Source organism: Physeter macrocephalus, chromosome 3, assembly GCF_002837175.3.
Source record: "Physeter macrocephalus isolate SW-GA chromosome 3, ASM283717v5, whole genome shotgun sequence".
Classification (NCBI taxonomy): Eukaryota; Metazoa; Chordata; class Mammalia; order Artiodactyla; family Physeteridae; genus Physeter; species Physeter macrocephalus.
In genome coordinates this window covers 14,571,056-14,595,524 of record NC_041216.1, presented here as the reverse complement: position 1 = coordinate 14,595,524, position 24,469 = coordinate 14,571,056, and the positions used below count along the sequence as shown (strand labels likewise).

The window sequence follows — 24,469 nt, the reverse complement described above, 5'->3', positions numbered from 1 at the left end:
GCAGAGAACTGAGAACTACAGTCTTGGGGTGGGGAAACTGTGTCTCAACAACACACATGAGATTCACCCCGCCGTGAGCTTGCCACACTTCTCCTCTTGCAGATACAAACTGGAGTCTTGGGAAACCAGACCACCACCCAGAAACCCAGGAATGGGGCCCCAGCCCTCGGGAGCCTGGGCGGCGGCAGCACCCTTCTCTTCTTGACGAACACCCTCATCCAGCTCTTCCACCTCAGATGAGGTGACACGCCCCAGCCCAGCCCTAGCCCCGTGCCCCCAAGACAGCTGCCACCATCACTAGCAAGAGAAGCCCCCCCTCCGCCCCATCCTTGGGAGGGGCTGATGCTAGAGATGAGCAGGTTGTGGGAATTGACAGGTAGAGCCTGGGGGGCCATGGCCGACACAGCAAGATACTGCCATGGAGGGGAAAGCACCACCACCCAGCTGGGGCTCAATAAAGTTGTCATGTACTTGGAGTGGGGTCCTGTGTGTGGTCACTGGACGTCACCAGGCCCAAAGAGCCAGGTCTGCAGCAGCACCACCAAGGGGCCACCTACAGCCCCATCAGCAGGCGAGGTGGCACCAGTGAGCTCGCACCTCACCTGCCCTGCGCCAAAGTCCAAATGCGGAGGCCCTTCCCCTTCGAATCCCCTTGCAGGGACACGACCCAGAACCTGCCATCTTCACCCTCCCTTTAGTTGCATTTGCTTACCTGTCCCTGGGAGTTTGGGAATGATGGTCCCAGAGGACCCCACCCCCACCCCCTCCCAGACCCTGGACATCCCCAGTTGCGGAGGCTCAGAGAGCCCCCCACTCCACTGCCTCGGTGTCCTCAGAATGACAGATTCAGAGAGAAGCCCCACCCCGCAGCCTATAGGGGTTCCCAGCCTCACAGCCATCCTCCTGTCTTCACATCTCCAACCACTGGGGGCTGAAAAAGATGAAGAGGCCACTGTCCATTTCTTCCCTGCCTACCCATGGGCTGGGAAGGCAGGAAGGACAAACAGCTGTTCCAACCACTCCTACCTCTCCTGGGTTTGGGCTGGTGGAATTGGGAGCTGAAGAGTAGGAAGGGAACTCTGGAGAAGCCCCCAAGGGCCTCGACCATCTCTGCCTCTTCCCGGAGGACGTTGGCCAAGGGGACAAGTGTCTACCAGATTGAAAGACTATGTCCTGCCCTCTCTGAGCTGGGTTAGGGACCAAGACCCCCTGTTCTGGCTTCTTGGGGGCCAAACCTTTAGGACTTGAGACCAGAGTTGGGGGAAAGTGAGAGGAGCCCGGGTGGGCACAGCCCTCTGAGGTGTGGCTCCCACTTGCCTTTCCCTCCCCGCCCAGAGTCCCCCGCGCACTGCACTTCCAAGTTTCCGCCCCTGGACTTGTCTGCGTTCCTCTGCCACCCTCTAGCCTGGCTGACTCCTTCTCATCCCCCACATCTGAGCGGAGGGTTCCCTCCTCCGAGCAGTGTTCCCTGCCCTGTGCCCCTAAATGGTTTAGGCTCCTCCCCTGTGCATCTTTCCACCTCCATTCTTACCCCGTCACTGAGTGTATCACCGTCCCATCGGGATCCTCCACGGGACTGTGAGTGGCTTGAGGGCGGGGACCAAGGGGCTTGGTTCATATTTGTGTCCCCATAGCCCAGGGCCAAACCTGGCTCAGAGCAGTCTCTGAGAACACATCATTTGGGGTGACTGCATACAAGACCACACTCAGCGGTTAGCCTGCTCCCAGTGTTCCCTCTGGTGGCAGACGGAGGCCTTACCTGGGCCCCAGAACTGGAGCTGGGAGGGAGGAAGCCCACCTGAGTGCAGGCAAGTAAGAAGGCCGGTGAACAAATCCTCACTCCCACCCCCAAATATCAAGGTGCACAGAGATGAGGATACCTGGGAGCATATTATAAAACAGTTTATGTTACAACAAAAACCCCTATAAAAACATTGCATCCCAGGGAGGGCCTCCAGGGCTGGGGGGTGGGGGGGAGGTTCAAAGCACATGGACAGTCCAGATCTGGGACGCCCTGTCCTTGGCCAGCTCCCATAGCACTGCGTGGTCCCGGTCGTAGCCCTGGCCACCTGGGGGAGGGGGTAAGAGATGGGGAGACGGTCAGAGAGAGCTGGGGACTCTGCTGCCTGCAGCGGCCTTCTCCCACACACATGCCCAACTCACCCTTCACATCTAGGATCCGGCCTTCAAACATCTGGCTGCAGATATGGCCTGATTCGCTGATCCTCCACGTCTGGCGGGGCAGGCGGCTCTCAGCCCACAGCACTACCTTGGAGCCTGTGCTGGGGGTGCCAATCACCTGCAGGCTCATGGTGGGGGCTACCTGAGGCCCCAGGAGGTCGTCAGGCACTGGCCCTCCCCACAGAGACTCCACCAAACCCAAGACACCATTGACACACCCAGCTTTGAATCCTGGCTTGTATGGACTGTGACTCTGGGCAAATCTCCTAATCCTTCTGAGCTCTGGTTTCCTTGGGGACGGCTGTTGTGAGGGTTCAATGTGAGAAACCATAAAAGGGCTGGAAAAATATGAGCTCCTCCAGGAAGCCTTCCATGACTGACTCCTGAAGCGCAGGCTTTCGCAGCAGACAAGCTTCCACATACTTACTGGCCATGTGACTTTCAGCCAGTTACTTAACTTCTCTGTGCTCTCTCGTTTCCTCGCCTATAAAATGGGAAGTATGATAGGACTTGCCCCCTAGTGCCCTCTAGGGATTACATGAGGCAGTCACATGAAGAAACCTGCAAGGTACCTCCGTCCAATGCCACCTTCTCAGGAAGGGCTCCCCTTGTCAGACCTACTGATACTTCCTATTTTCCTTTCTTAATGTATTTTTCCTCTATTGCTCTTTTTAACACCTAAGGTACTAAGATATTTTACTCATTTGTTTCTTTCTCTCCCCACTAGGATGCAAGCTTCAGGAGGGCAGGAGTTGTTTCTGTCTTCTCACTGTTATATTCCCAGCACCTAGAACAGGGCCTGGCACATAGCAGGTGCTCAGGAAATGTTTGTGGAGTGGATCTATCATTATTAATAGGATCCAAATCTGTCACAGGATATCAGAGCTGAGTGGTCCCTTAGAAGCATCTGGTTCAACGCTCTTGTTCTGCAGACGGGAGACAGGCCCAGAGAAGAGCCCGAAGTGCCCAGGGGTACACAGCCTGCATTCTCCACCTCCACCAGGGTCCTGGTGTTTGTGTATCTCTCTGTCTCTCTGGCCCAAGGCTGGGTCCTGTTCCTGACTGGGAACAGGCTGGGACTCCCAAAGGTAGGCTTGTGAGGGTCTGGGGCCCTGGTGACCCTGTCCCAGTCCCTAAACTGGTACCTGGTTCTTCAGCAGCCCATCCTCGTAGTACCAGATACAGCTGCCTCCAGCTTGGGGCTCAGAGACCACCACGCGGCCCGCCTTCATGTCCTCCACGTGGTCCGGCACTGCCAGGAGTCCCCCCAGTGCCGCATTCCAGAGATGGAAGTAAGCCCGGCGCTGGTGAGTGGGGGGAGCTGAGAGTCAGGGGTCTCTGGGCAGGGATGCTCCCACTTGGGCCCCCAGTGCCCTCAACTCTGGACCCTCCAGTAACCCAAGCTCCCAAGCTCTCCCTCCTGCCCCAAACCATCCTCGACCCTGCTTCTAAGTCACCCCTCCTTTCTCACACATATGCCGGGGGCACATACGTAGGGCACCCGCACACAGTTCCACATCTGTAGAGATACACACAGAAACACTGGCAGATACACCCAAGATCCACATGGTTGTACAGGAGTGCCGCAGACACAAACATATGGATACACGTCGACATGTACACTCACACCATTTGCTCCCCCAGCCGACTCCACGCCTGGCACTTATGTTTGCCAAAAGTTTGGATGTGTATGGGAATACAGATGTGCACACACACTTACAGACAGAAATGCACGCACTACGCATGCTGAAGAGGTAGCCCAGCAGGGCAGACACTGGGCTGTCAGACATCAGACCTGGCTCGGCCACAAATCACCTGGGGGTCTGGGATGGTGGTGACAGTAAAAATAGTAATAACAATAATCACGGCTAACGTTCGTTGAGTGCCGAACCATTCAAGCACTGTTCTAAGGGCTTTACATCATTATTATCTTCAATCCTCTAAACAACTCGATCATACATAGCACCCCCATTTTAAAGATGAGGAAACCGAGGCCCATGGAGGTAAAATACTTGTGAAGATTGCAGAGCAAATTCTTGTCCACTTCTCTGGGCCTTTATTTCCCCATCTGTAAGATGTGAAGGTTGGAGATAATCTCCAAGATTCCTTCTAGCAATGATGTTATGAGTATGAAATAGGGACCACACAAGTTTCCTCACACAAAGACACACACTTTCAACGGTGTCAAAGTACAGGCACGTACAGTCATAAATATACTCTCACAGATGTACAGGGTGAGGGGATGACAAACATCCCCCCACAGATCACCTCCAGAGGACACATGGATACAAGTGACATCACAGACACAGAAACGCCCTCAGATGGGCATGCGCGTGCACGCACACACACACACCCCCTCTGTGGCCACGCCTCCACATAAATGCACATGCACAAAAATGAGACACATGTCCAGACATGCACTCACAGACATACGGAAACACAAGTACAGACACAGTGTTTCAAAGTGAGGTGTGCTTACCACTGGTGGGTGGTACAGGAGATAATTTTCAGGCTTATGTGGATAAGCCTTATTGTTAAAAATTTAATGGTAATGAATTTATCACAACGTCTATTAAGGAAAAATCATACATACACATCAAACCCATGATCTTATGGACATTACTCCTTAGGATAGGATAAAGTTAAAAAAAAAAAAGGTGAGTTGGTTTAGAGGAAAATATTAAGGAGACAATGGTTCAAAAGGAATGATGGTGTGACAAAAATTGTGACAAAAGTACACAAAGGTTGAGTTTGGGAAACATGGGAAACGCACAGACAGACAAACAGCCAGACAGACTGGCCCAGACGTGCTCAACCCGACATGCTACCTACCTGCTTGATGGGGTAGAGGGAGCCCACCCTCTGGGTCCCACTGTACGTCAGCCAGTTGGTGATCTCGCAGCTGCCCACCAGCCACTGGCGGCCCCGGAAGTCGCTGTGCTGGCACAGCACCCAGCTGAGCCCAGCAAGTGCCACAGACACAGAGAGGAAGATAGACAGACAGACAGACAGACAGGCAGGTAGAAGAGGAGGAGCAGCCGTCAGAACATTCTCCACCTCCTCCTCTCTCACGCCCCCGGACTCCTCTGCCTGGGGTTCAGGTCCCGGGAGGGGGTAGAGAGGGAGGCTGGGAGGGAGCTCTGGGGTTTGAGGGCAGAGGAAGATCCTGGAGAGCACCTCGGGCTGGGGGGTCCAAGCCCTGAGGGCCAGTGACCCTTCTCAGCCTGCACTTCCCCCCTCTCCCTCCTGGCGTGGAGGGGAGTGCAGTAGAAGAGGGGGGAAGACCTGTAGGCCCCCGACCTCCCTCCCTCCCTCGCAGCCCCCGCATCCCTACAGCACACTCACAAGCCCCCCTTGATCCGCACAGACAGCACGTGGTTGTTGAAGCCCTCGGCTTGCAGGCTCCGCAGCTCCCCACCGAGCTCGATCTCCTTCCCCTCGAAGCACTCCAGGCCATACAGGAAAATGGATGGCTCTGAAAAGTGCTGCGGCCGGGGGCACGGAGAAGGGGTGAGGCCACGAGAGCCCCTGACTCAGCCCCTCTAGTTCCAGAAACCCCAACTCCCAGAATGGTCTTTCAGGCTCTCTTCCCTCCTGAGCTCCACCCCACAGGGCCCCTGACTCCTGGACACCGCCAGCTGGGTGTCCCCCAGATTCTCAGATGTAGCATGTGCCAGATGGAACCCCCATTGCCCCTCAAACCTCCTCCCCAGTAAATGGCACTTCTAAGATGAGTGACAAGAATAATACTGGTCATTATAGCAGTTCTCATGTATTCAGGGCTTACTACACGCCAGGTTCTGTGCCAAGTGCTTTACCTGATCTCGTTATAACTTCTCAACAGCCCTATAAGCAGGTGCTATTATTATCCCCACTTAGAGGGAAACTGAGGCTGGAGAAGGTAAATCACTTGCTCAAGGCCCTAAGGCCAGGCTTCAGAACCAGGTCTGTTTTTCTTCAGAGCCCAGCATGTAGTTGTACAGAACCTGGCTCTGTCTATTACCGGCTGCGTGACCTGAAGCAAGTCACGTGACCTCTCTGTGCCTCAGTTTTCACGTCAGAAAAAGGGAGAAGATAATAGGTATATGGCTCATGGGGTTGTGGTGAGGATTAAATGCCTTAGTGCATGGGAAGCCTTTTAAACACTGCCCAGAGCATATGGTACAGTAAACACCAGCTGTTCTGCTTGTGCTACTCCCACTGGCCACGCAGTCCATAACCAAGTCCTACAGACTCCAGGTCCTTCATCAGCCCATGTCACTTCTCTCCACATCTTCCTAGTCCAGGACATCATCACTTGTCCTGGATCACTGTAGCAGCAGCCCCACTGCCTTCCTCCTGCCCACCGTTCCCCCCACGCAGCTAAGCCATCTTGCCGTTCCACTCCTCCCTGCCCAGAATCACCACCTCATCGGTCGCCCCTGGCCCCAGCCCACCCCTGAGTGCTAGCCCCTCCTGGCCCTGTCCCACCTCAGTTTCAGGACACAGCACTCTGAGGTGTAATCTTTCTGGGTTCCTTGAAGGCAGGGCTATGTCTGATATATTGCAGGGTTCCAGGACCTATCTCAGCAGGGGTTCAATAAATCCCTAGTAAGCTGACCTGGTTTTGAAGCCCTGGGGTCAAGGGGACCTGGGGTGGCTCTGAAGACTGGGTTTAAGCCCCAAAGCCCACCCAGCAGTGAGAAGAGGCTCTGTGTGTGGGCTCCCCCAGCTGCAACCCCTGCCTCAGGGGTGCCTCCAACTGGAGCGGGGCACTTACCAGGGGCACCTTCTGGAGAGAGCCCAGGACCGTGGAGGCCAGGCAGCCCATGGCTGTGAGAGTGGGGAACTCGCCCTCAGAGAGAATGTGCTGCTCACCCTCAAAGTTCTTCTCATCAAACAGGATCCAGCTGGGGAAGGAAGGGGAAGAGTGGGGGGATGTGAGTAGGTATTTGAGCCCACCCTCTCCTTGGCCTGCCCAGGCGCCCCTGGGATACAGCAGAGTGGATGCAGACTTGATGGGGATCCCCTGGTCCAGGGGAGACCAAGGATAAACAGGCATTGCAGCAGCAGGGACTAAGGTCAGACTTAAGAAAGGACTGAATGAAATCATACCACCCTTCGGGGGAAATTTGGCAACATCAAGCAAAACTCCATGTGCAATTACTCAGCAATCCCATTTCTCAGAATCTATCCCAAGGACACCCTTCAAAAACAGGAAATGACACATACATAAGGCTATTGATTTCACACTGTTTGCAGTGGCAGAGTGGGAGCAGCCAAATGTCCATCAATTGGGGATCGGTTGAATAAGAATTTGGAGTGTAACACAGCAGTCAAAAAGAATGAGGAAGAGCTCTTAAAGGGATATAAAGTGATATCCAAACTGTTAGGTAAAAAAATCAAGGTGCATAACAGTGTTTACAGTATGCTTCCTTTTAAAAAAACTGAGATATAATTCACAAACCATAAAATTCACTCTTTTAAAGTGTACAGTTCAGTGGTCTTTAGTATATTTACCAGGTTGTAGTATGCTTCTTTTTGTGTAAGAAAATGGAGGAGGAGGAAAACAAAACATATTTGGTTTCTATAATTATATGTAAATTTATATGAGCGCATATTTGTTTATATCTTCAAAAAGAAACAATGGATGAATAAACTAAACACACACACACACGCACGCACAAAAGATTACTTATAGGCGGAGGGAGTGGAAAAGGTAGCAGGGACAGAGATAAAAGCTATTGTTTTTTTAAGTCTTGACTTTGGAAATATTATGGACTGAATGTTTGTATCTCCCCAGAATTCCAATGTTGAAGTCCTAACTTCCAATGTGATGGTCTTTGGGAAGTAATTAGGTTTAGATGAGGTCAAAAGGTTAGAGCCCCCATGATGGGATTAGTGTCCTTATAGGAAGAGGAAGAGATAGGAGCTCTCTTTCTCAGCCATGTGAGGACACGGCAAGAAGGCAGCCATCTGCCAGCCAGGAAGAGAGCCCTCACCAGGGAACCAAATCAACCAACACCTTGATCTTGGACTTCCAGCCTCCAGATCTGTGAGAAAATAAATTCCTGTTGTTTAAGCCACCCAATATACGGTATTTTGTTATAGTAGCTCAAGCTGACTAAGACAGGAACACTACAAATATTTTATGTAATTAGAAAACAGAATTAAGTAAAAATGAGAAGTATTCATAAAAATTAAAATAAACAAAATAAATGAACCTAACTGTATATCAGGCTGGTGGCATAACTGCACAGAAAAAAGTATTATTTCAAATGTCTTAAAAACACAATAGTTTGAACTGTACATACCTAATGGGACGTAGGTGAATGTTCTGAGGACAAAAAGAACAACAGAGAGACCTCAAACAGCATTCACTGGTTTTTACTGTTAGTAGTAATATCAGTATTATAATTTTGAAACACCTAGCGTGCAGATTTTGGTCTCCAAAGAGCATTATGCATTAAAACAAGCAGGATTCTTTGGGAAATGATTCCTGGTTTGAGGCAAAAAATGTACAAAATGATCCTGGAACATCTTACTGTACCAGAAAAACAAGGAAGTTATAAGAAAAACTATTGAGGTCATATAAAAAATACCCAGGAAGCAATTGGGAGGTGCTCCCATTTGCCAAAGATGAAACAATTTGAGTACACAAAAGAACAGTGACTCCAAGGGACTGGAGCATTTCATATACATAAAAAACCCATGAGTTCATAACAATACTTAAAAAAATCTTCATTGGTCAGCTCTAGAGGTTGCTAGGGCACCAATTCAGAAATTATTCTGAAAATTGATAGAAAGGGGCAAACACTGATTCTTGGGAAAAGATCAAACTGCCTTTTTTGTATAAACTATTTCAGGTAAACAAACAGTTGAAAAGGGAAAGTCCTTCTTTATAGAAGTATTCCAGCCAATATATGTATAGGGAATAACAAAACTTAGAAAATCATATTGTAACCTCTAAAGAAATAATGGGTCTAGGCAATTATCATCAATGGATGCTAAAAATCTTTAGGTGAAAGGTCAGCGAGGAATCTTATAATGTAGGGATCTTAATATCATTAAAAATGGGACAGCTTGACATGTGCCTCCTCATGTGATGCAGTGGGAAGTATACATACCACCTCTAATAGTCTTCTTGCCAGCAAAACAAAACAGCCTGGATCTCATCAAACCTCTAGATCTAACTACCAGTTTACAGGAAGTATGGGGCACAGAGGAACAAAATTAAAACACCACCAGGAAGCAATCAGCTAAATACAGAAGATGGGAAACTTACCGGGCAAATTATTGGGTTCTTTAAACGAATAAATGGTATAAAATAAAAAGAAGAGAAAGGTACTGTTATACGTTAAAGATGAAATGGACAACATGCAATGTGTGGACCTTGTCTGGATCCTGAGAAAAACAAACCAATTTCACAAAGGCATTTGTTGAGATAACGGGAGGAATTCGAACATGGACTGGGTATTAGGTAATAATAAACTATTGTTAATTTAGAAAATGTAAAAACTGCAGACAGTATAGTGTAAATTAACAGTAATGATAAATTACTGTTAATTTACACTATACTGTCTGCAGTTTTTACATTTTCTACTAAAACTTTATTTTGCTTTGTTTGCTTTGATTGAATGATTCGGATCATTGATAATCTCAAGGAAGCCAAAGGAAGGAAATCATTTGCAACAAAGACCTCTAATTACAGCCTCGACTTCCAAGCTGAGCTAAGTACTTCTGGGCAGGTGCCCCCCGCTCCCCTCCCGCCCCCGTCTCCCCTTCCCCACTTCCTCACCTGCCGCCGTGGACCCGGCAAGATTGGGGCTGGAAGGAGGGGGGAAGAGAGGTCTGGTCATCGTCAAAGGAGATGTGGTCGCCCAGGAAGTCCGGACCGGAGAAAAGCTGAATCTGGCGGCAGACACGGGAAGAGATGAGAGTGAAGGAGGGTGATGGAGTGGGACAGAGTGAATGGGGAAGTGGGGGAGAGATTTGAAATGAGGGAAGAGGAGACATAGGCCCCCACCAGCTCCTTACCTTTGAGACAAAGTGCAGATTGTGCTCCCCGACCTGAAGGGACCGAAGTTTCGAGCTTTAAGGAGTGTGCTAGCCCCCAGCCTCAATTCCTCTGGTTTCAGTATTCCCGACCCTTTTCTCAGATCCCTCACCCTCAGGTCCGTATTAGCTCCGCCCCTTCCAGGAGGCCCCGCCCCCAGGAGCTCCAAGCCTGGTTGTTCCAGTCGCCACCACCCCTGCGGGGGGACGCCAAGCCCCTTCCCTCTAAGAGGCCCCGCTCCTGCGGCGGGCACACACCTGCAGGACCGGCTGCAGAGAGGCGAGGGCGCTGCTGCTCGCGCCCCAGTCTTCGCAGTTGCGGTACACGCCCTTCTCCAGCACGTACTGCTCCCCGGAGAAGCCCACCTCCTGATAGGCCACCCACCTGCAGGAAGGGCGGGGCGCGGGTTAGCGTGGAGGAGACAGTGGAACCGCCCCCGGCCGGCCCAGCTCCCGGAGCTTCGGTCACTCACACGCCGCTGAGCACGTGGATGGCCTGCGTTCGGGGGCCGTGTCCCGCCAGCTCCACGTCCGGCAATGCCTCGCTCACCTCCACGCCATGCCCCTCAAAGTCCATGGCCTCAAACAGCACCACCGCCGGGTCCCCGAAGTCCTGGGCCCCAGGGACAGTCAGGTTTCTCCCGCCCACCGACGGAAACCCCTGGGAGTGCCCAGACCCCCAAGGACGCAGTCCACCAAGGGACTTTGCGGTGAGGTGATCAGTGTGGGCTGGGGAAAGGCAGCAGGAGGGAGAGGCTAGACCTCAGGGAACACTTCCAGGTGCTGTAGAGAACAGGGAGAGGAGGCGCACATTCTTCCCTCAACAAGTTGTGCTGGGGCAAGTATGGCTGCGGCCAGAGGCAGAGGGATGGCCCAGTTGCTCTTGCTTACCGTCCGGATGACTCGCAGGGAGGTCAGCGCCTTGTTATAGCCTCCCCAATGTGACCAATCAGCGTATTCTCCCTCCTCCAGCAGATACTGGTGACCCCGGAAACCCTCCTTCTCGTAGCCCACCCAGCTGGGGGAAGGGGGAGGCAGACAAACAGACTCAGTCACAGGAAGCCCATGGATGTGTAAGAGAGCTGCCCCTACCCCTAGGCGGACCAGGTCACTTCCCATCCTGGAGGGTAGAGGCTAGTGGGGAGGATGAGGTAGAAGGAAGGGTCCTAGTCCTCACCAGCCCCCAAGAACTTGCAGGGACCCCACAGAGGCCAAGCTGGGGCTCTGGCCGTCCTCTGGCTGCTGCAGGTTGTAGATGTCTCGGCTCACTTCCCAGCTCTGGCCCTGAAAGCCTGGGGCCTCATACACTACAGCCTGCGGGGAAGAGGGGCTGTGTGAGGTTGGTGGGGAGTAATCTGGACCCAGACCCACCCAGCCACCCCAGGATGACTCTACCCAGCATCAACCCAGAGCTAAGCCCTCCCACTCCCTCACTGAGCCCCAAGCCCTTACCTAACTCCTGTCTCTTCTCTGACCTCTGACCTGGTCCTTACACATCAAAAGCCAGTTCCCAGTTGGGCCCGATGTAGCCCATCGGGTTCCACCCCTCCCTTCCCCAGCCCAGCCTCTAGCCCCCAGCTCCCACCTCTCCCACCTTCTAGTCCAGGCCGTGATAGCCACACACATACAAACACCCCACCCAAAGGTCCTCTTTGACCCTGAGGCCCAGATGCTTACCTTGGGCTCCCCTGGCTTCTCCACACTTGGGCAGCCCTGCAGAGGAGACAGAGCTGAGACACCAGCCCAGAGGTGCGGGAAGACAGATGGGGCTGGTGACCTAGGGTTTACTTGTTCCTGGGGCCCCTAAAAATGGCCAACCCCATGTCCTCCCTCTCCCCCAACCCTTGGACTAATCTTCCCTCTCCTCCAATCCCATTCCCAGTAGGAGCTCCCAGGCCTTTCCTCTTCACCCAGACTACAGGACAAGGCTGCTTGGGACCACCTGCTCCTTACCAATCTCATGGGCTTCAGGGAGCCCACACTGGGGTCTGATGCACCCCAGGCCTCTGGGGTGGGGTACTCTCCAGGCTCCAGGATGCAGGGAGTGTCTTCAAAGAAGGGCTTGGGGTATAGAAGCCACCTGAGGGGAGGCAGAGAGGCAGCTGCACCCCAGACTCCCGGGAACACAGATTAGTGGATGGGGTGGAAGGGGTAGAAGGGGGAAAGAAGTTTTGGGGGAGAGGCCCCCATCAAGGGGACTCTGGAGGACATTTCAGGTCCCCATAATTTCCTGCAGCAGCCACTCCATTGATCTCCCCTCCTCTGACCTGGCCCTCTCTAATTGCACACAGCGGCTGAGAGTTCTTTCCAGCAGCCGGACCTGCTTAAAAACCCCTGGTAATTCCCCATTAGCCTCACAATACAGCCCAGCTGCACAAAGAGGCCTTTTGTCCAGTCCCCCTGCCTTCCTCCTGGACCTCACATCTCCCCACTTGCTGCTTTCTTTGGCCAGAGTGAACTTTCAAAGTCAGTCTCTCACTTCTGGGCCTTTGCAGGTGCTAGTATACTCTTTTCCCCATTCATTCAATTAACAAATATTTAGGGGCATCTACCCCCTGCCAGGCCCTGCTTCAGGCATCAGAGATACAATAGTGAACAAAACATACGAAGTCCCTGCCCTCATGGAACTTAGATTCTTCTGGAGCTGACTCATCCCAGCTGAGGAGTCTCCTCCTCCAGGAAGGCTTCTCTGACCTCAGGCTGGTTTGGTGCTGTTCTGTACTCCCACAGCCCCGTGTCTCTCCATCCTGGAACTCTGGATTGCCACTGTCTGCTTGCTTGCCTGGCCCCACCAGTAGACTGAGCACGTCTTGAGGGCAGGAACCATGTCTTGTCACCTCTGTGTCCCCAGCACCCAGCACAGTGAATGTTAAATGTAGGGTTTCCAGAACAGCCCAGACTCACAGTCCTGCGGAGACAGTGGCAGATGCCACCTGCAGAGGCCTCTCCAGGCCCTGGGGGTCCTCCAAGGCCTTGGTTAGCTTCACTTGCTCTCCCTTGAGGCCCTCCTCAGAGTACAGGCTGATCTCTGGGGTAATGTAGTCCTACGGAAGGAAAGGGGTGGAAGAATGAAGTATAAAACAACAGCCCTCATTGGGCTTCCCTGGTGGCGCAGTGGTTGAGAGTCCGCCTGCCAATGCAGGGGACACGGGTTTGTGTCCCTGTCCGGGAGGATCCCACATGCTGCAGAGCGGCTGGGCCCGTGAGCCGTGGCCGCTGAGCCTGCGCGTCCGGAGCCTGTGCTCCGCAACGGGAGAGGCCACAACAGTGAGAGGCCCGCGTACCGCAAACAAACAAACAAACAAACAAACAAACAAACCAGCCCTCAGAGACCACCCCCGCCTACACCTTCTTCCCCAAGTCTGTCCAGCTGGGGCTCCTGGGGACTTCTCCCCAGAAGCCAGAAATGACTAGGGTGTTCTCTGCAAGGTCAGCCAGACAAACCTGAGACCAAAGCCCTCACTGGTCCTGCACTGGCCCTTTGGGACCTGAGGCCAAAATTCCCAGCAGGAGCGTGCCAAGTGCCATGCCCTTTGCCTTGCCTCTGGGAGCCTCATTTCCAGCCTGGTGGAGGGATGGGCGGGATAGACAGCCACTTCCTGAGGTTTCACTTTGACCCTTCTTTTGTATACAATTCCAGACTGTATACAAGTCTCTATGCCTGTCCAGACTGGCCTCCTTATCCAAGGAAGCTGCACCTCATCCCTGGAAGCTGCAGGTCCTCTCTGCATTCTGGGTGTTTCTTCCTCACTAGGGCCATTTTCATTCACTCACTCCTTCATCAAATGTTTATGAAGCACCTACTGGGTGCAAGGCATATATATAAGGGCCTGTCCTACCCCTTCTCATTTGGTCTTCCCAACGAGAGTTATTACGCCATTCGCAGACTAGGAAAGTGAGGTTCAGTGAAGTCAAGTGGGCCGCCCCAGGGCACACAGCCTGTAAGTAGCAAGACCAAGAACAGAGCACTGCAGTTTTTGTTCACCGTTGCAACCCAGCACATCCCAGATGCCTGATACACACTAAGCACCCAATCAGTGCTGAATGAATCAAAGGAACCCAGGTCCACTGGACTTCAAAGCCCTTGTTTTTCTCTTGTACCTCATTACCTCCCACGTGAAGATGAATTTATTGTGAGAAGCTGCCCTAGCTAAGATTCTCATCCTCTCCTACCGGGAGGATTTCAACAGCTCTGGACTCAGGGTTATTTGTCCTTCCATTAAAAGAAATAACAACAAAAAACAAATTAAAAAAAAAAAAAAACCCAAAACGTCGGCTAGGGCCTGCTTTTAGATCTTTGCTTCCTCATGTGGGTCTCCCTAGTGGCCAAGACGGCTTTGTCAAGCTTAATTTTAGCAGTTTGTAAATTTGTGTTATGAAAACGATATTATTTTTCCCCACTTTACAGATGTGAAACTATAATAAGACTATGCCTTTTCAAACCACATACCCCTCCCTCAAAATTCAGAGGTTCCCCTCGGCCGGAAATCACAGCCCTTCCTGGTCTTCCTGTCTCCAGAATCCCTGTCTTTTCTCCTCCTGGCAACCAGAGGAATGTTTCTAAATCTCTAATCTGTTTATATGGCTTTTCTGCTTCAAACCCAGCCCTCATACCCTAGCTTGACCATGAGTCCTACAGGGCAGAGAGCAGATCCCCCAACCTACTCATTGCCTGGCGTGGTGCCGGGCACACAGCTGACATGAAAGAGCACCTGTGAATGACATGAAAGAGCACACGAATCAACACACATCCATGGCACCTTGGCTCTGGCCGTGGGCCTGAAAGCCTGGGCCCGGGGTGGGGAGGTGAGCGCTCACAGCACTACCCATTTCTATTGCTCTAACCGAATCCTTCTCCAGCACTAGCTGGAGCTACTGGAGCTTGGCCTCTGCCTGGCCCCTGCCTCCCCAAGCCAGGCTGAGCACACCCAGAATCCTTTTCTCCCCACTGGCTCCGAGGTCGGGACTTTACAGGTGAGACCATGATAAACCCTCTCCAGGCTCCGATCCCATATGATCTCTCCCAGAAATTCCAACTCTAGGTACCTGAGGCTGTCTCCCTCCTCAGGGCCTGGGGCTTAGGGTAGATGGGCAAAATCTGGTCCCCCACACCCAGCCACTCACCTGGACAACCCTCCTCAGGGAGCCAATGCCTTGGGTACTCCATGCTGGCCCCAGAGCTCCAAGTTCCACATCTCCTTCAGGCAGGACCAGCTTCTGGCCCCGGAACGCCGGTTCTTCGTACAGCATCCAGCTGTGGGCACAGAGACCTAGGGTCACTGAGTGGGGAAACGATGTACCCACAAGACAGGGTCTCTGGGTAGCTGAGGGGGTTTGTGCCAGGCACTTCTCACTGGGCACTTCCCACTGCTCTCACATCCCCCAGGTTCACACGCAGGACCCTGCCAGGAACTCCGCACTCACCAGCCTCGTACCACCCGTATGGAAGCCACGCGGGCCCAGCCGGAAGCATCAGCAATGTCTTCCCAAACCTCCCTGCTGCTGCCTTGGCAGCCAGGCTCCGAGAAGAGGAACATCTGGAGAAGGCACAGAGGGGGTCCTCAGGCACTGTCCCCAGGTCCCCCACCTTCTGCTGCCCCACCCATTTACCACCCCCCTACCTTTCCAGGCCTGGTGTTCAGTTTGCCCTGGGTCTTCATTGCTGAGCTCTGGAATGGAGAGTGGTGATAGATCTTACGGGGTTGCCTCCTTACTGTCTCCCCCAACCTGCCATTCCAGGAACCCCACATCCTCCCTATGGGCCTCCACCCCCAAAGAGCTGGCCCACAAAGGATGCTACACTTGCTCCCAACCCCCAGGTGCCTTCATCACTCTGTCCCTGGAAGCTGTCCCCTTCCCCAGCTTCCAAGATATCAAGCCCTTTGGAATCCACAGTGCAAATCTGCTGTTTGGATAGGGAGACGGAGGCCCAGAGAAATGTGGTCACACTGAACTAGACCTCAGACCCACGCCCCTGGCCCCTGGAGACTCTGCCCCCCAGTATCATGGTCCTCACACCATCCAAACTCTGGCCCAGATGAGGCCAGGCCCCCTCCATTGCCCATCCAAGGCCTCACTTACCCACCCCTCCGGGGACTGGGCACATGCGGACTTCTCTGGAGGTGACCCTTCCCTGTAGAGCAGGGGCAGCTGCCCTGGCACCTTCCTGAGCCCTGGTGCCCCGTGGGGCGGTAGAGCAGATGGTTTTGTGCCCAGTGGTTCCAAAGTGGGGGCCTCCTTGAGGGCAGGCACCAGACCCCCAAAGAGAAGGCTGCCTTCAAGACGGGAAGTGGGCCGGCTGCCTGCCTGCCACTCTGGCCCGACTTCTGGGTGGGCGCCCTTGGCACCTGCTGTGTACTTCTTCATCATCTCTAGAAGAGAGCAAGAGACCTGGCAGGGTCGGGCAGGGTGGGAGTCCCAGGAGGGGCTGGACCTGGCTTTCTCCTGCCTGCGCTGGAGATTTTCACCGTCGCTCAGGTAGGGGTTCTGTGGTTCTTCCTCCTCCTCCTCCTCCTCCTCCTCCTCTCCCCTTTCCTCTTCATTTTCTTCCAGTGCAGGCACCCCCTGGGGGCTGGGTCCCAGCACCCATGGCCCAGGCTGGTCCTCCTCGATGGCAGGCAGCGTGGCGTATGTGGCCAGGTAGGAAGAGCGGGGGGCTCGTGGCAGCCGGTGAGTGCGGAGGATCTCGGGGGGTTCCATACTCCGCAGGGTGTCCAGGAAAATCTCCAGGTCAGCGGTCAGGGCCACCTCCTCCTCCTCCCTTGATGGCTCCGGGAACGTCTCACCTTCAGCGGAGTCAGGGCCAAGCTGGGACTCCAGGCTGGCCTCTGCTCCCATCAGCCTTGGGGCAGGGGGGCCTCCTGGGCTGAGGGATACCTTGCCCCCTGAGGAGGAGGGGGCAATGAGAGCACCAGGGCCCTGAACAACCTCCTTCTGGGCGGGGGTTGAGTCGGCAGGAACCCCAGGGCTCTGCACCACCTCTTTCTGGGTAAGGGAGAAGATAGAGACATCTTCAGAGTCCTGAACAACCTTATTCCTTGGGGAGGATGGAGCAGAAAGATGTCCTGGGCTGGTGACAGCCTTCCTTCTTGTAGAGGATGGAGTAAGAGATTGTCCAGGGACTATAACAGCCTCAGTCTTCACCGTGGGCAGGCTGGTGGCAGCAGGGGAATCTGGACACCCTTCCCTTTTGACGGAGGGCCAGGCCTGGGGTCCCCTGGGCTCGAGAGTCAGCTGGGCCCTAGCATGAGTAGGTACTTCAGGCTGCTCTGGGGGGTGACCTAGGCCCAGGGTGGGGGTTTGGGTCTGGAGTCTGGGAGAGGAGGGTACTGGTGTGTGGCCCTGAGAGGTCTGGAGAGGGAGCTGGGTGGGGCTGAACGCTCTCTGCACTCTTGGGACCTCATGGACCCTGGCATCTGGGGCTTTGTCCTGGTCTTGGTCCGGGTGGGTTGCAGGGACATCCTGGTTCTGAGGCGGGTGGGCATAGTCCGGGAAGCCTGCGGGGGCCAGGACACATCTGTCCTCTGGCTCTGCTGTCCCCGTCTCAGGCAGCTGCCCCGGGGCTGCACCCTCTGTGCTGCCCAGACCTGGACTCCTTGTCACAGCAGCTGGGGGCCTGGGAAGCTGGCTGGCGGGTGGGCTCCGCCCAGCGGGCACAAGGCTAGCTAGCAGCTCCAGGGCCTGGCTGCGGCTGGGTGAGTCCTCGGCTCGGGGGCTCACCACCACTGCCTGCACCGCGCGGGCAGCATTGCGGCCCCTGGGCGGGGCCTTGCCCGGGAGCGTTAGCCCCACAGAGTTCGTCACAGAGCTGTTCACCTGTCGGTGCCCGTGCCCTCCCACCACCGTGGTAGTCCGCACAGCGCGTGTCACCCGCCGTTCCTCGAGGCTCCGGGAGCTCCCGCTGGTGAGACCCACACCCGGGTTGGGCCTGGGCTCATGGGGCCCATGCACCGGCTCCAAAAGCTCAGTCTTGGCTGTGGCTCCTGGGCTCGGTGGCTCAGTCCTAGGGTCCTGCGGACTGCCATCACCCTGGTCCACAGCCTCCTTTGGCCTTCCCACTGGCCTTTTCTCCTTGGGGGGCAGTGCGTAAATTTTGGAAAAGATGGGCCCATGGCTCTGGAAGCTGTTGGAGCCAGCCCCGTCCCCGGGGCCCTGGTGATTCATAGTGTCTTCTTCCCGTGCAGCAAAGCCGTTGACTTCCTCCCGACGGTGGCCATGCTCAGACATCTCCTCCTGGGGGACTTCCAGCCGGGCCCCTGATACCAGGGACACCTTGTGAAAACGGTGTTTGCTCTCTTCCCGGGCAGGGGGCCGCTGCCGCCATGTCAGTGTGGTACTCACCACTCGGGCCTTGGCCCGAGCTGGGGGCCCACTGGCCTCCTCCATGTTGGGCCCCAGCAACGGATCCTGAGGTGTCCTTGGCTCACTGGGGTCCAGCTCACTGCAGAGGGTGCTGGGAAGAGGAGAGACAGGGTTGGGCATGGTCAGGGTGGCTGTCTGCAGTGCAGAATCACTCCCCCTGCCCAGGTCAGGCTGAGTAACCTCAGGCAAATCATGTGAGCTTTGGGGCCTTTGTTTCTTCATCTGTAAACCGGGCACGATACTCTCAGATTTCCCACCCCTCTCCCTACTTTCAGGTGTTCTCCTGTGCCACGGTCCTTCAAGAGGTGAAGCTAAGGCCTAAGCCTAGAAGGAGAGAGAAGGGAGAGAGCAGAAAGGCATAGGGGTCTGACCCACTGGTCTGTGGATGGGGCTGGGACTCTGCCCAAGGAGCCCTGGGGCTAGTCCTCCAGGAGCTGAAAACTAGAAAACCGGAAAACTGAGAATTAGGCAAGGATGTTCTGACTGTGTTTCTGATCACTATAAAGGAAGGTAAGGAAAGACAGCTTTGGTCTCCAGCAAAGCTGGGTTCCCCCTGGCCCTGTCACTCACTAGCAGGAAGACCTTGGGCAGCCACTTCTCCCGGGCAAGCTTCAGGGCCCCCAGCCACAAAACTGGAATAACAAGAGTATGTGCTGGACTTCCCTGGTGGCGCAGTGGTTGAGAATCTGCCTGTCAATGCAGGGGACACGGGTTCGAGCCCTGGTCTGGGAAGGTCCCACATGCCGTGGAGCAACTAGGCCCGTGAGCCACGACTACTGAGCCTGCGTGTCTGGAGCCTGTGCTCCGCAACAAGAGAGGCCGCGACAGTGAGGGGCCCACGCACCGCGATGAAGAGTGGCCCCTGCTCGCCGCAGCTAGAGAAAGCCCTCGCCCAGAAAAGAAGACCAAACACAGCCAAAAAAAAAATTAATTAATTAATTTAAAAAAAAAAGAGTATGTGCTTCACAGGGTTATTGCCAGCATCCAGTAAGAGAGAAAGAATAAAAACTCACTTTATGAGAAAAACAAATATCGTATATTAACGCATATATGTGGAATCTAGAAAAATGGTACAGATGAACCTATTTGCAGGGCAAGAATAGAGACACAGACGTAGAGAACAGACGCGTGGACACGGTGGGCGGGGGGAGAAAAAGTGGGATGAATTGCGAGATTGGGATTGACATATATACACTGCCGAGTGTAAAATAGCTATAGCTAGTGGGAACCTGCTGTATAGCACGGAGCTCAGCTCGGTGCTCTGTGGTGACCTAGATGGGTGGGATGGGGGGGAGAGAGGTCTAAGAAGGAGGGGATATATGTATACATATAGCTGATTCACTCTGTTGTACAGCAGAAACTATCACAACATTGTAAAGCAACTATACCCCAATTAAAATTTTAAAAAAAGAAATAGATGTTAAAAGAAAAAAACTCACTTTATAAACTAAAACACTGGCTCATAAGCTTCCTCATAAAGAACAAATTATTCACGATGGAAAACAGTATGAAGGTCTCTTAAAAAACTAAAAATAGAGCTACCATATGATCCAGGAACCCCGCTCCCGGGTATATATTCAGAAAAGACGAAAACACTAATTCAAAAAGATACATGCACTCCAATGTTCATAGCAGCACTCTTAACAATAGCCAAGACATGGAAGCAACCCAACTGCCCATCAACTGGCTTAAGAAGATGTGGTATATAAATACAATGGAATATTACTCAACCGTAAAAAAAAAGAATGAAATATTGCCATTTGCAGCAACATGGAGTATTATACTTAGTGAAGTAAACCAGACAGAGAAAGATAAACATTATATGATATCACTTGAATGTGGAATCTAAAAACTAATACAGGGGCTTCCCTGGTGGCACAGGGCTTAAGAATCCGCCTGCCAATGCAGGGGACACGGGTTCAAACCCTGGCCTGGGAAGATTCCCACATGCCGCAGAGCAACTAAGACCGTGTGCCACAACTACTGAGCCCACGTGCCACAACTACTGAAGCCCACGTGCCTAGAGCCTGTGCTCCGCAACAAGAGAAGCCACCGCAGTGAGAAGCCCGCACGCCGCAATGGAGAGTAGCCCCCGCTCGCCACAACTAGAGAAAGCCCGCGCACAGCAACAAAGGCCCAATGCAGCCATAAATAAATAAATAAATACATGCATAATAATACAAATGAATCTATATGCAAAAGAGAAACAGACTCACATATATCGAAAACAAACTTATGGTTACCAAAGGGGAAGGGGAGGCGATAAATTAGGAGTATGGGATTAACAGATACAAACTACTATATATAAAATAGATAAGCAAAAAAAAAAATAGATAAGCAACAAAGATTTACTGTATAGCAAAGGGAACTATATTCAATATCTTGTAATAACCTATAGTGGAAAATAATCTGAAGATACATATAACTGAATCACTTTGCTGTACACCTGAAACTAACAATTATAAATTGTTATTAATTAACTACACTTCAATTTTTAAAAACAGAATAAATTACTTATAAATTATAAACAAGGGACTTCCCTGGTGGTCTGGTGGTTAAGACTCTGTGCTCCCAATTCCAGGGGCCTGGATTCGATCCCTGGTCAGGGAACAAGAGCCCACGTGCATGCCGCAACTAAGAGTTCGCATGCTGCAACTAAAAGATCCCACGTGCCACAACTAAGACCCAGTGCAGCCAAATAAATAAATAATTTTTAAAACTATAAACAAACATTCCCACTTTGCACATGAGGGGGGGGAAAGGCTCAGAGAGGTTAGGAAACTTGCCCAGAGTCATACAGTAGCAGAGGCAAGAGTTGAACCCAACCCTAAGTGCTTAACCACCAAATCAAATTCCCTGATGTATCTGGTAAACTAAGACTTTGTGGTTTTGGGGTTTACTTTTAAAGGAGGCCACACAGTCCTGGAGGGGCCAGTCAGCTACTCCGACTTCCAGGCTGCACTGAGCAGAGCAATCCTATTCTCAGGCCTCAAGGACCCAAAAGATCAGCTTGTTCCACATCAGCCTCAGTACCAGCCTGTCTTCAGCTCCTCGTCTCTGTGAGGCATCCCCCAGACCATTATAAGGGCAGTTAAGGCCAGAAATGGACCCATGCCCCCAACTTCCCTCCTCCCTCTCTATTTTCCTCCCTCCTGAGAGGCTGGTAGAACCCAGAACTTTGGCCCTGTCTTGTGGCCCCAGCAGTGACTCAGGTTTTATGAGGGGCACAGATGAATGGGGATGAGGGTCAGGGAAGCCTGAACTGACTCGGGGACCACTGGTGGCTGTGACAGCATGTGGCCTGGCCCAGGATGGGGTCTGAGTGGCCCCAGAAAAGCCCTGTGTATGGGGAAGGTGAGGGGCTGAGATGGATGCCCAATTCTTTCCCCGGGCCAGAATTCCTGAGAGCGACACATTCAGACACCTGAGGCCCTCGATTGCACCCCTTCCCTGAGGCCTGACCCTCTCCCCTGTCCTCCTTGCCGCACATGGAGCTTCACCCCTTGATGAGCCCCTGTCCCAAGTCTCATCTCCATTTCCAAATAACAATAACAACTACCATTCGCTGAGATTCCCTGTCCGTGATGGCAGATGGTAAGGGTCAAAGCCTGGGTTCTAAGTCATTTATTCATTCATTCATTCATTCAGCGCTAATCGTGTCACGTGATGCACTAGGCCCTGGCTAGGTTCATCCAAAGCCAATTTTCTCTTGGAGGTGGTATCCTAGGAGTCCAGAAGACAAAAAATTAGACATAAAAACAGTAACCACATTTGGAAAGCCTCCATAGGCTTTGGCAAAGCAACAGGAGAGCAGCTTCAGAGGAAGCCATTGGTAATCAGATCAGATATATCAGTGACCTATGATTCTATGCTTCTCTCAACCCAACCCCTGGACCACACCCCGATAGTCATTCCACAAGCATGTGATCATTTGTTTTTGCTTGCATACCTCTAGCGACAGGGAGGTTGCAATTTGACAGCTGACCTGTCCCATCCCTGAATAGTTGTGATGGTTAGAATGTTCTTCAAACTATGCAGGAATCTGCCTGCCTATAGCCCTCCCCCATATTGTCCTTCTTCTGAAGACACACCCCAATGACCCAGGATGCCTCTCCCAGGCCAGCAGAAATGCCCATTTCCAGAGCCCTCTCTTCTTCAGGGTCCCGGACCATAGGTGGATTTGTCACAGGTTAACCTGTGGCTTCCAAATCAGGTGTGTGGGGCTGGGAAAGGGAGAGGCTGAGGAAGCGGCGGGGGGAGTGTGGGAAAGAGCCTCGTCTAACCCGACACATCCTGGATTCGCCCCGCTTACCAGTGAGTCACCCACAAACTAGGTCAAACCAGCCCACAGGCGTACAAGCTCGCGCTGCGTCACACACAGACACACACGGCACAGACGCACAGAGTCACACAGGCACAAAAACACACATAGATGCTTACCCCAACATACACAGTCAGACACACAAACACAGAGTCAGTCACAGACACTCGGGGATATACACACAGAGACACAGCAGACACACAAGTCACACACACAGAAACACACAAACACAGTGACACATGCACACACATTCACAGTACACACACACACACACACACAGAGTCAATTCACAGCCCCCAGCGTCAATTCACAGCCCCCAGCCCTCCTCCCCTTGAAATTCACCCTTATTTGAACAGATGTACACACTTGGATGCATACACATCTTACGTTTCCAGACCCAATTGCGTTGCGCCTCCCCACCCCCCATATTTGCCAATCCTGGCCCAGAGGACCCTCCCCCAGAAAGGGAACAGAGAAGGATGACACCCCTGGAGGTCCACTTCCTTCCTTTCTAAGTGAGCCCTCACCTCCTGCAAGTCTGTCATTATCCACCTGTGCCCAAAATAGTCAGGGAGTGGAAGATGTAGCCCAAGTCCCCCAGATGAACCTCCTGCTCCCTCCTTTCCCCTCTCCAAGGACTGCCCCTCCCACTCACCCTCCCTCTCTCTGCAGCCCTTCTCCCCCAGCTGGGGCACAACCTCCCCCCGCAGCAGGTCTCTGAGCCAGCCTGGGTCGCACATGTCCCTCTTCCTTGTCACAGAATCATTACCCTGACTCCTGCCCAGAGGCCTGGTCATCCCTGATGCTGCCTCTGCTGACACAGTACTGCCAAATCTGCCTCCACGAGGTTACAGAAAGCTCTGCAGTCCACACAGCAACCACACTCAACACTCCACTGCTTGCATAGGGCCACCGAGGCCTCCGTTAGAGGCAGGAGAGAGAAGTAGTTAGAACACAGGTACCTGGGTTCAAATTCTGGCCCCTTCACTTTCTGGTTGATTTTGAGCAGGTGATGAAACCTCTCTGAGCCTTAGTTTCCCTATTGTAATTGGGGTGGAAAGGTGGAGAGCAGGATTAGTCCAACTTCATGGGGCTGTTATGAGGATTAAATAGAATTATGCTTAGAAAACAAACCATAAGTGACAGCCACCACCATCATCATTAGGAACTTTTCAGAGCCCTGTTTGAGGCCCAGTGCCCTTCCCGGTGGTTCTAGAGAGATCCCATGTTCATCCCCTCTTCAGTGAGTTTTAGGGGACACATCCTTCCACCTCTGAGCCCACCAGGCAGATTCAGGAGAGTAATTTCAACACAAATTTAAAACGGAGGCTTGGGAACCTCAGCGCCTGTTTCCGTGGCCGCCAACACAGAACCATGTGGGGTAATCACTGCTGCGACTGAAGCTTTATTAATAAGCATCCCTGGGCTTCCCTGGTGGTGCAGTGGTTGAGAATCCGCCTGCCAATGCAGGGAACACGGGTTCGAGCCCTGGCCCGGGAAGATCCCACATGCCGCGGAGCAACTAAGCCCGTGTGCCACAACTACTGAGCCTGAGCTCTAGAGCCTGCAAGC

At 53.0% G+C, this 24,469-nt stretch overlaps 1 protein-coding gene across 11 annotated transcripts in view; it reads right to left on the bottom strand.

Annotated features, from left to right (window-relative positions):
- Nucleotides 1–254: 254 nt before the first annotated feature.
- CRYBG2 (crystallin beta-gamma domain containing 2) overlaps nt 255–24,469 on the bottom strand; it is a 25,023-nt gene continuing 808 nt past the window's right edge. Inside the window, exons 1-20 of one of the 11 annotated variants that reach the window (XM_055083484.1) lie at nt 22,136–22,275; nt 16,297–18,667; nt 15,837–15,884; nt 15,640–15,752; nt 15,340–15,469; nt 13,120–13,259; nt 12,169–12,295; nt 11,893–11,928; nt 11,393–11,529; nt 11,107–11,233; nt 10,689–10,828; nt 10,474–10,600; nt 10,198–10,230; nt 9,959–10,071; nt 6,941–7,070; nt 5,527–5,666; nt 5,014–5,137; nt 3,327–3,485; nt 2,164–2,323; nt 256–2,069 (exon numbers count right to left, since the gene is read on the bottom strand). In XM_055083484.1, the coding sequence (XP_054939459.1) occupies nt 1,981–2,069; nt 2,164–2,323; nt 3,327–3,485; nt 5,014–5,137; nt 5,527–5,666; nt 6,941–7,070; nt 9,959–10,071; nt 10,198–10,230; nt 10,474–10,600; nt 10,689–10,828; nt 11,107–11,233; nt 11,393–11,529; nt 11,893–11,928; nt 12,169–12,295; nt 13,120–13,259; nt 15,340–15,469; nt 15,640–15,752; nt 15,837–15,884; nt 16,297–18,600 (4,377 nt within the window). In that variant the 5' untranslated portion in view covers nt 18,601–18,667; nt 22,136–22,275 and the 3' untranslated portion in view covers nt 256–1,980. Of the gene's footprint in view, nt 2,070–2,163; nt 2,324–3,326; nt 4,005–5,013; nt 5,138–5,526; nt 5,667–6,940; nt 7,071–9,958; nt 10,072–10,197; nt 10,231–10,473; nt 10,601–10,688; nt 10,829–11,106; nt 11,234–11,392; nt 11,530–11,892; nt 11,929–12,168; nt 12,296–13,119; nt 13,260–15,339; nt 15,470–15,639; nt 15,753–15,836; nt 15,885–16,296; nt 18,682–22,135; nt 22,276–24,469 lie in introns of those variants that run through there. The other 10 variants (XM_028487577.2, XM_055083481.1, XM_055083482.1 and 7 more) reach the window with 10 other exon arrangements.